Source organism: Aotus nancymaae, unplaced genomic scaffold (genome assembly GCF_030222135.1).
Source record: "Aotus nancymaae isolate 86718 unplaced genomic scaffold, 86718_ANA_hifiasm-v0.15.2.pri h1tg000028l, whole genome shotgun sequence".
NCBI classification, from domain to species: domain Eukaryota; kingdom Metazoa; phylum Chordata; class Mammalia; order Primates; family Aotidae; genus Aotus; species Aotus nancymaae.
Genome location: NW_026988441.1, coordinates 16,909,737 through 16,923,559, shown reverse-complemented (window position 1 = coordinate 16,923,559; position 13,823 = coordinate 16,909,737). Strand labels below are relative to the sequence as shown.

At 39.3% G+C, this 13,823-nt stretch overlaps 1 protein-coding gene across 5 annotated transcripts in view; it reads right to left on the bottom strand.

Annotated features, from left to right (window-relative positions):
- Positions 1 to 10,165: 10,165 nt before the first annotated feature.
- The window catches only part of ZNF567 (zinc finger protein 567), a 48,709-nt gene continuing 45,051 nt past the window's right edge, over positions 10,166 to 13,823 (bottom strand). For all 5 annotated transcript variants that reach the window (XM_064381418.1, XM_064381417.1, XM_021676537.2 and 2 more), the window contains one exon: positions 10,166 to 12,551. In XM_064381418.1, coding sequence (XP_064237488.1) covers positions 10,831 to 12,551 — 1,721 coding nt within the window. In that variant the 3' untranslated portion in view covers positions 10,166 to 10,830. The remainder of the gene's footprint in view (positions 12,552 to 13,823) is intronic.

The window sequence follows — 13,823 nt, the reverse complement described above, 5'->3', positions numbered from 1 at the left end:
TTCTCCTCCCCTCAGCCTCCTGAGTAGCTTGGATTACAAGCATGTGCCACCATGCCCGGCTAATTTTTGTATTTTTAGTAGAGACAGGGTTTCACCACCTTGGTCAGGGGGCTGGTCTCAAACTCCTGACCTAGTGATCCGCCCACCTCAGCCTCCCAAAGTGCTGGGATTATAGGTATGAGCCATTGTGCCCAGTCAAGAGAGTATTTTTAACGTTCACCATTAAGGATGATTCCGGTAGATTTATGGTTTTACTAATTAAAACAATTTTTGGCCAGGCACAGTGGCTCTATACTCCAGCCTAGGCGACACAGCAAGACTCTCAAAAAAAAAAAAAAAAAAAAAAAAAAAAAAATTAATAAAGGAACTGTGTTAAACTATAAATTAAACCACTTGGGCCTATATTTAGTCAGAAATTATATCTTCCACTATTCAAAGCCAAGACCTCAAAACTTGTTATTTTCTTATTAAGTTGGTTGAGGTATAATTTACATAGATTGCAATTCATACTTTTAAATGAACGTGATTAATGTTCATATCAGTATGTATCTGTTATGCTACTATCACAATCATAGAGGACATTTCCATCATCCCCCAAACACCCCTCATATCTGTTTGCAGTCAGGCTTCCCTCCCTGCTTATTTGCAGCTCACTACAACTGCAGATCTGCTTCTTATAACTGTAGTGGGTTTTATTTCATTTTTTTTTTTGGTTGTTGTTGTCTGTTTGATTTGTTTTGTTCTTCAGTTTTGTTGAGACGGAGTTTCACACTCTTGTTGCCCAGGCTGGAGTGCAATGGCGTGATCTCAGCTTACTGCAACCTCTGCCTCCTGGTTTCAAGCAATTCTCCTGCCTCAGCCTCCCAAGTAGCTGGGATAACAGGCATGTGCCACCATGCCTGGCTAATTTTGTACTTTTAGTACAGATGGGGTTTCACCATGTTGGCCAGGCTGGTCTCACATTCCTGACCTCAGTTGATCCACCTTCCTCGGCCTCCCAAAGTGCCAGGATACAGGCATGAGCCACCATGCCTGGCCTGTAGTTTTGATGTCCATACTTTCACTTCTGACACTGGCAATTTGTGTGTTCTGTCTCTCTTTTGATCGGTCTGGCTAGAGGTTTATCAATCTTATTGATCTCTTCAAAAAACCAATTAATATTTTTTCAATTTTTTTTTTTACTGTGGTAAAATACATATAAATTATCTTAACTATTTTTAAGTGTACAATCAGTACTAACTCCATTCATAATGTACAACCAACGTCCACCTCCAGAACCCTTTTCATTTTGTAAAACAGCAACTGTAAACCTATCAAGCAACACCTCCTTCCCATTTCCCCTTTCCTCAATCTTCTAACCTTTGGTGACTACTCTTCTATTTCCGATATGTATAAAAGTGACTGCGCCAAGTACCTCAGAATATTCCAATAAAAGTGGAATCAGAATATTTGTCCTTTTGTGTCTGCCTTATTTCACTTAGCATAATATCCTCAAGGTTCATCCATGTTGTAGCATGTGTCAGAACTTCCTTTTTAAAGACTGAATAATATTCCACTGTAGATATATGCCATGTTTTGCTTATCCATCTGTTGATGGACACCTGGATTGCTTCCACATTTTAGCTATTTTGAATAACGCTGCTATGAATATGGTGAATATAGGTATACAAATTTCTTTTCTCTTTTTCTTGTGAGATGGAGTTTCACTCTTGTTGCCCAGGCAGAGGTGCAATGGCATGATCTTGGCTCACCACAACCTCTGCCTCCAGGTTTCAGGTGATTCTCCTGCCTCAGCCTCCTGAGTAGCTGGGATTACAGGTATGTACCACCACATCTGGCTACTTTTGTATTTTTAATAGAGATAGGGTTTCTCCATGTTGGTCAGGCTGGTCTCAAACTCCCAACCTCAGGTGATCCACTCACCTGGGTCTCCCAAAGTGCTGGGATTACAGGTGTGAGCCACCATGCCCGACCTCTCTTTTCTTTGAAATGGGGGTCTTTCTCTGTCACCCAAGTTGGAGTGAAGTGGCATGATCATGGCTCACTACAGCCTTGAAGTCCCAGGCTCAAGTGATCCTTCCACCTCAGCCTCCTGTGTAGCTGAGTCTGTAGGCATGGGCCACCACGCTTAGCTAATTTTTGTATTTTCTGTAGAGATGAGGTCTTGTTATATTGCCCAAGGCTGCTCTAGAACTTCTGGGCTCAAGTGATTAGCCTACCTCTGCCTCCCAAAGTACTTGGATTACAGGCTTGGTCAGTCTTTTAAAATTAGTTTCGGGTCTACTTGTTCTATCAGTGATAGGGGAGTGTTAAGATAACTAATGATAATTGTGTATTTCTCTATCTTTTTCAGTTTTTTTTTTTTTTCTGAGACGGAGTTTTGCTGTTGTTACCCAGAATGGAGTACAATGGCGCAATCTCGGCTCACCGCAACCTCCACCTCCTGGGTTCAAGCACTTCTCCTGCCTCAGCCTCCTGAGTAGCTGGGATTACAGGCACGCGCCACCATGCCCAGCTAATTTTTTCTATTTTTAGTAGAGACGGGGTTTCACCTTGTTGACCGGGATGGTCTCGATCTCTTGACCTCGTGATCCACCCGCCTCGGCCTCCCAAAGTGCTGGGATCATAGGCGTGAGCCACCGCGCCCGGCTTTTTTTCAGTTTTATCTGTTTTTGATCTGTGCCTTTTGGAGCTCAGTTACTACGTACTTACACATTTATGATTGTTTTTCTCATTTATCATTACAAAATTCCCTCTTTGCTCTGACCTGGTAACAACCCTTATTGTGAAGCCTACTTTGTCTGATATTAATATAGCCATGATTGGTGGTTGCATGGTACAGCTTTTCCCCTCTTTTTTTTACTTTTAAACTATCTAGGTGTTTAAATTTAAAGTGGGTGTCTTGTAGACAATGTATACTTTTTGTTTGCTGTTGTTATTATTGTTGTTGTTTTGAGACACAGTTATGCTCTGTCACCCAGGCTGGAGTGCAGTGGTGCAGTCACAACTCACTGCAGCCTCAACCACCTGGGCTCAAGCATTCTTCCTGCCTCAGCCTCCTACATAACTAGCACCACAGGCATGTGCCATGCCTGGCTATGTTCTTGCATTTTTATCCAATCTGACAATCTCTGCCTTTAGTTGTAGTGTTTAGATCAAGGAATGGCAAACTATGGTTCCCAGGCTAAATCCGGCCTCACCTGTTTTATATATAAAGTTTTGCTGGAATACATCATGCCCATTTGTTTTCATGTTTAAAATTGCTTTTCTGCTACAACTAAGGGGTTGAGTGATTTGACACAGACTCTATGGTCCACAAAACTTGTATTTACACTCTGGCCTGTTACTGATAAAGTTCTCTGATCCCTGGTTTAGATTATTAACATCTCAAGTGAGTATCAGTATGGTTAGATTTCCACCAGCTTGCCATTTGTTTTGTCCTGTTCCTTGCTTGTTCCTTTCTTCTTTTTCTTTCTTTTCTTTTTTTTTTTTTTTTGTCTCCCTCTGTCGCCTGGAGTGCAGTTGCACAATCTTGGCTCACTGCAACCTCCAACTCCTGGGTTTAAGCCATTCTTCTCCCTCAGCCTCCTGAGTATCTGGGATTACAGGCACGTGCCACCACGCCCAACAAATTTTTTGTATTTTTAGTAGGGATGGGCTTTCACCATGTTGGCCAGGATGGTCTCGATCTTCTGATGTCAAGTGATCCACCTGCCTCAGCCTCCCAAAGCGTTGGGATTACAGGCGTGAGCCACCATGCCCAGCCTGTTCCTTTCTTCTTTACAATTGTTTTTTATGATTCCATTTTATCTCTACTATTATTTAGTAATTATACCTCTTTGTTTTTATATTTTCTAGGACTTTCTCTAATGTCTATAATATACATCTATTTTTTATGTTTATTATGGGTTTTTTTTTTGAGACAGAGTCTTACTCTGTTGCCCAGGCTCTGGAGTGCAGTGGCATAATCTTAGCTCACTGTAACCTCTGCCTCCCAGGCTCAAGCAATTCTCCTGCTTTAGCCTCCCAAGTAGCTGGAACTACAGGCATGTGCCACTGCACCCTGCTAATTTTTCTATTTTTTTGTAGAGACAGGGTTTCCACCATGTTAGCCAGGCTGGTCTCAAATTCCTGACTTTAGGTGATCCTGCCAGCCTCAGCCTCCCAAAGTGCTGGGATTACAAGCCTGAGTCACCATGCCCACTTATTTCCCTTCTTTATTTTCATTTATTTATTTTTAGACAAGTTCTTGCCCTGTCACCCAGTGTGTAGTGCAGTGGCACCATCACAGCTCACTGCAGCTTTGAACTCCTGGGTTCAAGTGATCCTCTCACCTCAGCCTCTCGCGAGGCTGGGAATAAAGGTATGTGCCACCATAGCCAGCTAATTTTTCTATGTTTTGTAGAAATCGTTTTGCCACATTGCCTAGGCTAATCTTTAACTCCTGGGCTTAGGTTATCTGCCAGCCTTGGCTTTCTAAAATTCTCGGATTACAGGTGTGAGCCACTGAACATGGCTTATTCTGCTTCTTTATATGTGGAAACCTAGCTACTGACTTTTTACATATTTGTGCAATCCTATCACACATAGAAAGTAATTTTAAAATTACTACACACCCACTACTGTAACAAATAAACATATTAAGATTTTAAGTTATCTTTATGGAGTTCACAAAATGATATTAAAATGTCTCTTAAACATTTGAGATATTACACTTCACCCACAATAAAAGAAATGTAAGAAATTATACTGAGAAACAATTTTGTACCTATCAAGTTGACAAAAACGAAAACAGTTAACAATATACTCTGTTGGTGGAGCTATGGAGAAACAGCCCTATCATACATTGCTGGTGGCAATGCAAAACTATAATTTTTGTTAGATCAACAAAACTATGCAAGTGTTTACCCTTGATTCACTAATGCCACTTATAGGTATGTATTTTTAAAATATACTTCCAATGATATGAAAATATAATTGTACAAAATTATTCACTACAGTATTATATGTAATAGCAAAATACTGGAAATAATCTAAACACTCATACATAGAATAAACTATTGTCTATTCTCACTAGAGCTGGTAAAAAAAGAAGAAAATCTTATAAATTGATTTAGATCTAATAAACAACACACTGGTGAACTCCCTGGGTTGTCCTTTTTGTCTCATATAGCTCAACCTGGAGCTGAAGAAGCAAGAAACCTCCTGGAAACACCAAGAGATGCAGAAAAAAAAAAAAAAACCCAGGTCAGGGCGCAGTGGCTCATGCCTGTAATCCCAGCACACTTTGGGAGGCCAAGGCAGGTGGATCACAAGGTCAAGAGATCCAAACCATTCTGGCCAACATGGTGAAACCCCATCTCTACTAAAAATAGAAAACTTAGCTCGGTGTGGTAGTGCATGCCCAGCTAGGTACTTGGGAGGCTGAGGCAGAATAGCTTGAACCTGGGAGGTGGAGGTTGCAGTGTGCCGAGATTGAATCACTGCACTCCAGCCTGGCGATAGAGACTCCATCTCAAAAAAAAAAAAAAAAAAAAAGTCCTAGCTGGGCGCAGTGGCTCACGCCTGTAATCCCAGCACTTTGGGAGGCCGAGGCAGGCGGATCACTTGAGGTCAGGAGTTCGATATCAGCCTGGCCAACATGGTAAAACCGCATCTCTACTAAAAATACAAAAATCAGCCAGGTGTGGTGGCATGTGCCTGTAATCCCAGCTATTTGGGAGGCTGAGGCAAAGGAATTGCTTGAACCCGGGAAGCAGAGGTTGCAGTGAGCTGAGATCACCCCACTGCACTCCAGCCTGGGCAAAGAAGTGAGACTCCATCTCAGAAAAAAAAAAGAAAAGAAAAGAAAGAAAGAAAAAAGAAAAACAACAACAAAATAAAACTGGTCTAGCCAAAAAGCACAGGGAAAAAAAAAAAAAGAAAGAAAGAACCTAAAACACCTGATGCCACACATGCACCTTGCAAAGGCTGAGTGGGGAACCTAGACTTCTACTTTCAAGATACTCTGTAACCAGATACTCTGACTTCCTGCCAGGAGAGTTTCAGGAAGACTATGAAGGGAGCCCAAACTATCACTGCAGATGGCATTGGTAGGGCCCCTGGAGTCATGAGGGAAACCTGAATTTCCATCCCCATACTCAAAAGTAAAAAGATACTTGTTAAACTACCTGCTGGGGCAGTGTTGGATTAGGTGTAGTAAAGTCAGGATCTTCACTACTATCCCGCCTAACAGGGCCAGCTCTGCCTCTGTGGTGTATATGGAAAGCAAATGGAAACCATTAACGAAGCACCCCTATCTCTCTTATAGGGGTGTAAGAGAGGTATAAAAAGGTTGCTAATAGGGAGCCAGAACTCCCCATTCACACCTAACCATGAGGAGGAGCACTTCCACCCAGGTGTCAGTGGAGGGGAGTGGGAAATCTGGATTCCCATGCCCTATGTGGCATAGCAAAATGGCACACTTGCCCTCCCCATGCCAGGGTGCTATCAGAAAGCCAGCTAAAACAGGTTTAAATAATATCTAGAATCTCATAATAGATAAAATCACACATTTCAATGGAAATTCAGTAATCATAACCAGGAAAATCTTAAATGAAAAAAGACAAGAACATGACAATGATGTCAGAATTATATAATACATAGAGCAGACATCATAAAAACACCTGAACAATCACACACTTGAAACAAATGAGATACAGTATCTCAACAAAGAATTAGTCCAGACAAGACATTAGAAGACATACAAAATAATCAAATGGAAAGTATATAATTGAAAATGTAATTAAAATAAACTCAAATGGACAAAGAGTGGAAACAGAGGGGACAGAGGAATCAGTGAAATGCAATATAGAACAATAGGAATTACCCAATCTGAACAACAGAGAGAGAGTAGACTGAAAAAAATATAATGAAAAGACTGAGGAGCCTGTGAGAATGTTTCACCAGATTTAACATTCATGCCTTTGAAATCCTGGAAGCAGAGGACAAAGAAGACAGGGCTAAAAAGGTACTTAAGGAAGCCTGGACAACATGGTGATACCCTGTCTCTAAAAAATACAAAAGTTGAAAACACTGTAGTAATAAATTTTCATATGCAAACAAACAAACAAAAAAACCAAAAGCCAGTCCTGGTGGTGCTATCCTGTAGTCCCAGCTACTCAAGAGGCTGAGGTGGGAGGATCAATTAAACCAGGGAGGTTGAGGCTGCAGTGAGCTGCGATCATGCCACTGCACTCCAGCCTGGATGACAGAGGAAGACATCTCCCCTCCCTGCCACAAAGCACTTAAAAGTAGTAATTGCTGAGAACTCACCAAATTTGGCAAAAGACAGGTTCAAGAAGCTGAGTGAATTTAAACAAGATAACTATCTTCCCATCCACAAAATGTAACACCACAACACGTCATACTCAACTTGTGAAAATTAAAGACAAAATAAAAGTCTTGAAAGTAGCAAAATATCATATTTTAGAGGAAAAAAATTAAAATAGCAGATTTCTTATGAGAAACCATGAAGACCAGATGGTTTTAAAAATAGGAAGGAAAAAAAAAATAAAAAATAAGAGAAACCATGAAGACCAGAAAGAATTGACATTTTTCAAGTGCTGAAAGGAAGAACTCTCAATCCCAAATCCTGTTTTCAGGAAAATGTGTTCAAGAATGAAAGAAACATGTATTATTAATCATTAGGGAAATGCAAACCAAAATCTCAATGATGCCAGGGGCAGCGGTTCAGGCCTGTAATCCCAGCATTTTGAGAGGCCAAGGCAGGCAGATCACCTGAGGTCAGGAGTTCGAGACCAGCCTGACCAACGTGGAGAAACTCCTGTCTGTACTAAAAATACGAAATTAGCCTGGTGTGGTGGTGCATGCCTGTAATCCCAGTTACTCGGGAGGCTGAGGCAGGAGAACAGCTTGAACCCAGGAGGTGGAGGTTGCGGTGAGCTGAGATTGTGCCATTGCACTCCAGCCTGGGAAACCAGAGTGAAACTCTGTCTCAAGAAAACAACAACAACAACAAAAAAAACAGTACATGGCTATTTAATGATATAATCAGTAAATTAGGAAACAGGGCAGCACATGTAGTGATGCCACAGTTACTTTTTATTTTTTTGTGGTAGCCACTGAAATGTCTGGAAATGCAAAAATCAAACGGAAGTAGAATGTCCATGAGAATGTGACTCACATGCTCCCCAAATCTTTGGTGGATTGACGCTAGGACAAACATCCAGTTAGGCCATCCTCCCCACCTAGGAAAACAAGGTAAGCTTTTATCTTTGGTCATGAGTACAATTCTTATGTTAGTCACCATTGTTTGCATATACCAGTATATAACTCACCTATAAATTCACTTTCAAATGACAAAATCCTTGGGTTCTCACAGTTCTAAGTCCTATAATTTTACCTGGTGTAGTTACTTTAATAGGTTTATCCCATCTATATTCTTTAAAAAGTCTATATGCATAAATAAATTAAGGCTAAGTTCAACGATGTCTGTCTAGTCATTATAGATAAGGCTTTATATATATATAAATGTACACACACCCATGTGCGTTTTCTGCATGCTACTTTCAAGTCTAAATTTTTATGCTTTTGTTTCATCACCTTGTTCATTTTTTGCTCTGAAATTATCAGAAAAATAAGGATTGACAAGCATGTTTCCATTTAATTGGCAATGGCTGCCCCTTTCTAACAGGCTAGAGGGCCTGTTTGATATTTTTAATGTCAAATACTTGAACCATGAACCATCTTCCAGTATATGCAGATATGGTTTATAGTTCTAAATCTTTTAAGAAGTGAATTTCAATTTCTACTGAATTTTATTACAATAACTCATATATGTACTAAATATTCATTGGAAATAATCTTTCCCAAGAAGTCTGTAATAATGCTGTTCAAGTTGCCACCGAGCTTACTCTTCTAATCAAAAGGATGCTATGGAAGTCACTGTCTTAGCAGATTTCCAATTCTCAAACATCAAAATCTCTTTAGTCATTTATTTGGGACTTTCAGAGACTTACATTTTCTATGACATAGATTAAGGTATAAAAGGCTTATGTTGTGGCTGGGCACAGTGGCTCATGCCTGTAATCCCAGCACTTTGGGAGGCCAAAGTGGGCAGATCACAAGGTCAGGATTTCAAGACCAGCCTGACTAACATGGCGAAACCACATCTCTACTAAAAATACAAAAATCACCTGGGTGTGGTGGTGGGAGCCTGTAATTCCAGCTCCTCAGGAGGCTAAAGCAGGAGAATCGCTTGAACCCGGGAGGCAGAGGTTGCAGTGAGACAAGATCGCGCCACTGCACTCCAGCCTGGACAACAGAGTGAGACTCCATCTTAAAAAAAAAAAAGGAGGGCTGGGAGCAGTGGCTCACGCCTGTAATCCCAGCACTTTGGGAGGCCAAGGCGGGCGGATCACAAGATCAAGAGATCGAGACCATCCTGGCCAACATGGTGAAACCCCGTCTCTACTAAAAATACAAAAAAAAATTAGCTGGGTGTGGTGGCACGCGCCTGTAGTCCCAGCTACTAGGGAGGCTGAGGCAGGAGAATTGCTTGAACCTGGGAGGCGGAGGTTGCAGTGAGCTGAGGTCACACCACTGCACTCCAGCCTGGCGCCTGGTGACGGAGTGAGACTCTATCTCAAAAAAGGAAAAAAAAAAGACTCCTATATTTTCAAATTTTACTCACCTATTTCCTTTCTCAATGTCCCTTTCTCTTCTATGAATTCTAATTCATTGATATTAAATAAGGTGCAAGAAGCAATGGCTGAAAGTACCCTGAAAATAATGACAACTACAGGATTTCCCTCCAATATGAATTTGCCGGTTTTGCATTTAAGGGTTGAGAGACAGCTAAAGGTCTTGTACATTTACTGCATTCATATGTCCATATCAATAGCCTTCTCAAAATTATAAAACTGCAAGGTTTCTTTTTAGTAGAAATTCTCCAGTTTGACCAGTAAAGACCTTTCCACACTGACTGTGTTTAAAGTTGTTTCTGTCCAATCATTTCATGCAGAGAAAGGTCTGAGGTGTTTGGCACTACCTATTATAGCTGAAAAAAGCTTATATACACATTTGGAATGAATAGTTCCAGTCCAGGTATAAATTCAACAGAAATCATACACACACACATGCACACACCCATGACATAAACAAGAATGTTTACAGCAGTATTTTTATTATTACACAAAATTATAAAAAATACAAATATCCATCAATAGGATAAATAGCAATATATTCTTAAAATGGAATAGTATGCAAAATGAAAATACACTACTGCCACATGCAATAATGTACAAATCTTAAAAACTGAGTGAAATAAGCAAGACACAAAAGAATTCATGATGTATGATAAAATATATATATATAAAATTGAAAACATGCAAAAATTACTTTTTGAAGTTATAGGCTACGGAAGTGATAACTCTTAGGTAAGTAACAACTAACTGCTTTTTATTACAGAGTGCAATGAGAAATATGTTCATAAATATTTTCCTTACGGAGACTAATACTTATAATCATTTTGTATCTTATCGCTGCATGTATTATATATGTATTTTTTAAAAATAAACTATTTGAGTTAGTAAGAGGAGCAGTTGAAGACTTTAAAATTTAGCTTCATAGCTAATAGAGTTCAATAATGATGACACCCATTTTATATGCTAGTAAATAGTAGACAGTTATTCATTATGGTACTTTAAGTTAATAACTATTATTAGACTTGTGATATTAAATTACATTAACATCTTTGAGCATGCTTTTCTTTTTATAACTAAAGGTTTACAATAACTTGGAAAGAATTAACGTAGGAAGCCACCTCATTTATTGCATTTCAATATTTTCTCCCTTGTGAGTTCTTTGATGGACAATGAGGTTTCTCTTATAACTGAAAGACTTACCACACTCATTACAAACATATGGTTTCTCGCCTGTGTGAGTTCTCTGATGTACAATGAGATTTGTCTTCTGGCGGAAGCACTTTCCACATTCACTACATTTATATGGTTTCTCTCCCGTATGAGTTCTTTGATGATGAATGAGATATGACTTCCTGCTAAAGGCTTTCCCACACTGAGGACATTCATAGGATTTCTGCCCTGTATGTATTTTCTGATGTACAGTGAGGGTTGCTTTCTGGCGAAAAGACTTCCCACATTCATTACAAATGTAGGGTTTCTCCCCCGTATGAATTCTCTGATGTAGATTGAGATTTGTCTTTTGACTGAATGACTTACCGCATTCATTACATTCATACGGTTTCTCTCCTGTGTGAGTTCGGTGATGATCAATGAGGTATGACTTCATTCTAAAGGCCTTCCCACAGTGAGGACATTCGTAAGATTTCTCCCCTGTATGTGTTCTTTGATGTGCTACAAGGGTTGTCTTCTGGCGGAAGGACTTTCCACATTCACTACAAATATAGGGTTTCTCTTCATTATGAGTTTTCTCATGAAGAGCAAGAGTTGTCTTCTGGGAGAAGGATTTCCCACATTCATTACAAATATAGGGCTTTTCTCCTGTATGAGTTCTCTGGTGTACCGTAAGATTTGCCTTCTGGTGAAAGGATTTCCCACATTCTTTACAAATATAGGGTTTCTCTCCTGTATGAATTCTCTGATGTAAAGAGAGTGTGGTCTTCTGGCGGAAGGACTTCCCACAGTCATTACACTCATATGGTTTCTCTCCTGTGTGAGTTCTCTGATGACGAATAAGGTGTGACTTCAATCTGAAGGCATTCCTACACTGCAGACATTCATATGATTTCTCCCCTGTGTGTGTTCTCTGATGGTCAGTGAGGGCTGTCTTTAGGCGGAAGGACTTACCACATTCATTGCAAACAAAGGGTTTCTCTCCTGTGTGAGTTCTCTGATGATCAATGAGATATGATTTCCTTCTAAATGCATTTCCACATTGAAGACACTGATAGGGTTTTTCTTCTGAGTGAATTCCCTGATGCAGAATCAATACTGATTTCCTGCAGAAGGATTTCCCACATTCATTGCATGTATGTTTTTTTTCAATATTGGTTGCTCTTCTCTTCTTATTATATACAGATGGGTTTTCTCCTCTGTAAGGTCTATTATGTGTAATCAGGCCCCCCCTTTTAAGGAATGATTTCTCACAGTCATTATATCCAAATGACTGTGCTGGAGTTTCTGTTTTCTGATACTGCATAAGAACTTCATTATGACTGAAAGCTCTGCCACTTTGATTATGGGATTTGACTTCAGGATGAGTTGTCTCTTGTTTAGTACTGAGGAGTGATTTCCCATATCCATTATACTCACTAAGTCTCTTTCTTGCAGGATTTAGATTACTGATAATTAATTCTGAAACATTTTTCAAAATCCTTCCATGAGTATCATATTCAGGAGGTAGAATTTTGGAATTAACAGGGTTTTTGCCTAGAGTAAATGTCTTTTCACATATTTTACTTTTCTCCTTCACCAGTTTTTTGTGGTTGATGCTTACAACTGATCTAGAATACTTCTCTCGTTGTTCCCTGAATTTTACTAAAAAGTCTTCGGCTTTCCAGTTTTCTTCTAGAAAAGAATATAATTGATAACAATTTGTGAATCTTCACACATTGCTATGCAAAGGAATTTTACTAGGGTCTAGCATATGGTGCCAAAAGAGACCCAGGACAAATCACCACTGGCTTGGCGGGTGTGCGGGATGGGGAACCAAAACAAAAACTGCTTCAGGGTGGAAAAGGATGAAAATATAAGCAATAAACATTAATCCCTTTTGCATTTTGCAGTAGAACTTCCAAGAGAAAGTGCAGCCAACCAAGAAGTCAAAGAATGGTAGAACAGGGATTGACGGTTAGGTAAGTATTCAGAAACTATGAAGTGAATCTATCAAAAGCATTAAAATGCATGTAGGATGGACAAGGAAAATTAGTAGAAATGTTTGTTTAGGGAAAATACTAGAGGAAAGATTTCTTTTGGAGAACACAGATCACTTATACTTTTATACACACATCCCTAGATGACTGTGGTAAAACACTTCCAATTGATCAACACACCTCCTGTAAGTATAGTCATCACTGGTTAATTTAGCTTTTAAAGTATCAATTCATTTTCTAGTATTTAGAAAAACAATCCTATAGTCCACGCTCTAATCCTCCATGTAGGTAGGAATTATTTTCTCTTATGAAGGGAAAACTAGACAATAGGAACTTTAAAATAGATCAGAATATGCTCAATTGCTGTATTCGGACTGCTGCAAAATCCCTTCTTTTAGAATTGTCCAATAACAAAGCTCTCATGACCATCAATTATAACTAGTCCTCTTTTCAGTTGCTGGCTCACTTTTTCAGGTTTACGGAAAGACTGGCTTACATCCTTCCTCAATGCAGTTACATTTTTTATTCCAGTTTTTTATATGGTAGATCAGAATACCAATTTCATAAGGTAGATTCAACAATCTGGTCCTGGATCATAGATTAACTTTAACTTTCATTTCTCTTTTAAAAGTATAGCTATTTTTAACTTTACTTACCTTGTAATCATCTATATCTAATGAAGCAATGTTAAAGCGACACTCAAAAATCTATTTCTTCATTGAGTCCAATAACTCCAATACTACAAGGAATTTTACCCATAAACAAAACTATACTGTCTAGATTGATTTTTTATATTCTCACAAGTTTTCAGGGTTGTCCACATACCTGACAGATATCACCTGTTTATAACAAGTAATTTTTGTCTCAGTTTGGCCTGACACTTACTGTCCTATACATACTTTACTTATGCCCAATAACACGCTTGTGCTCACATTCCTTTAATTAATTAGCTTGCTTTCCAGGCTTA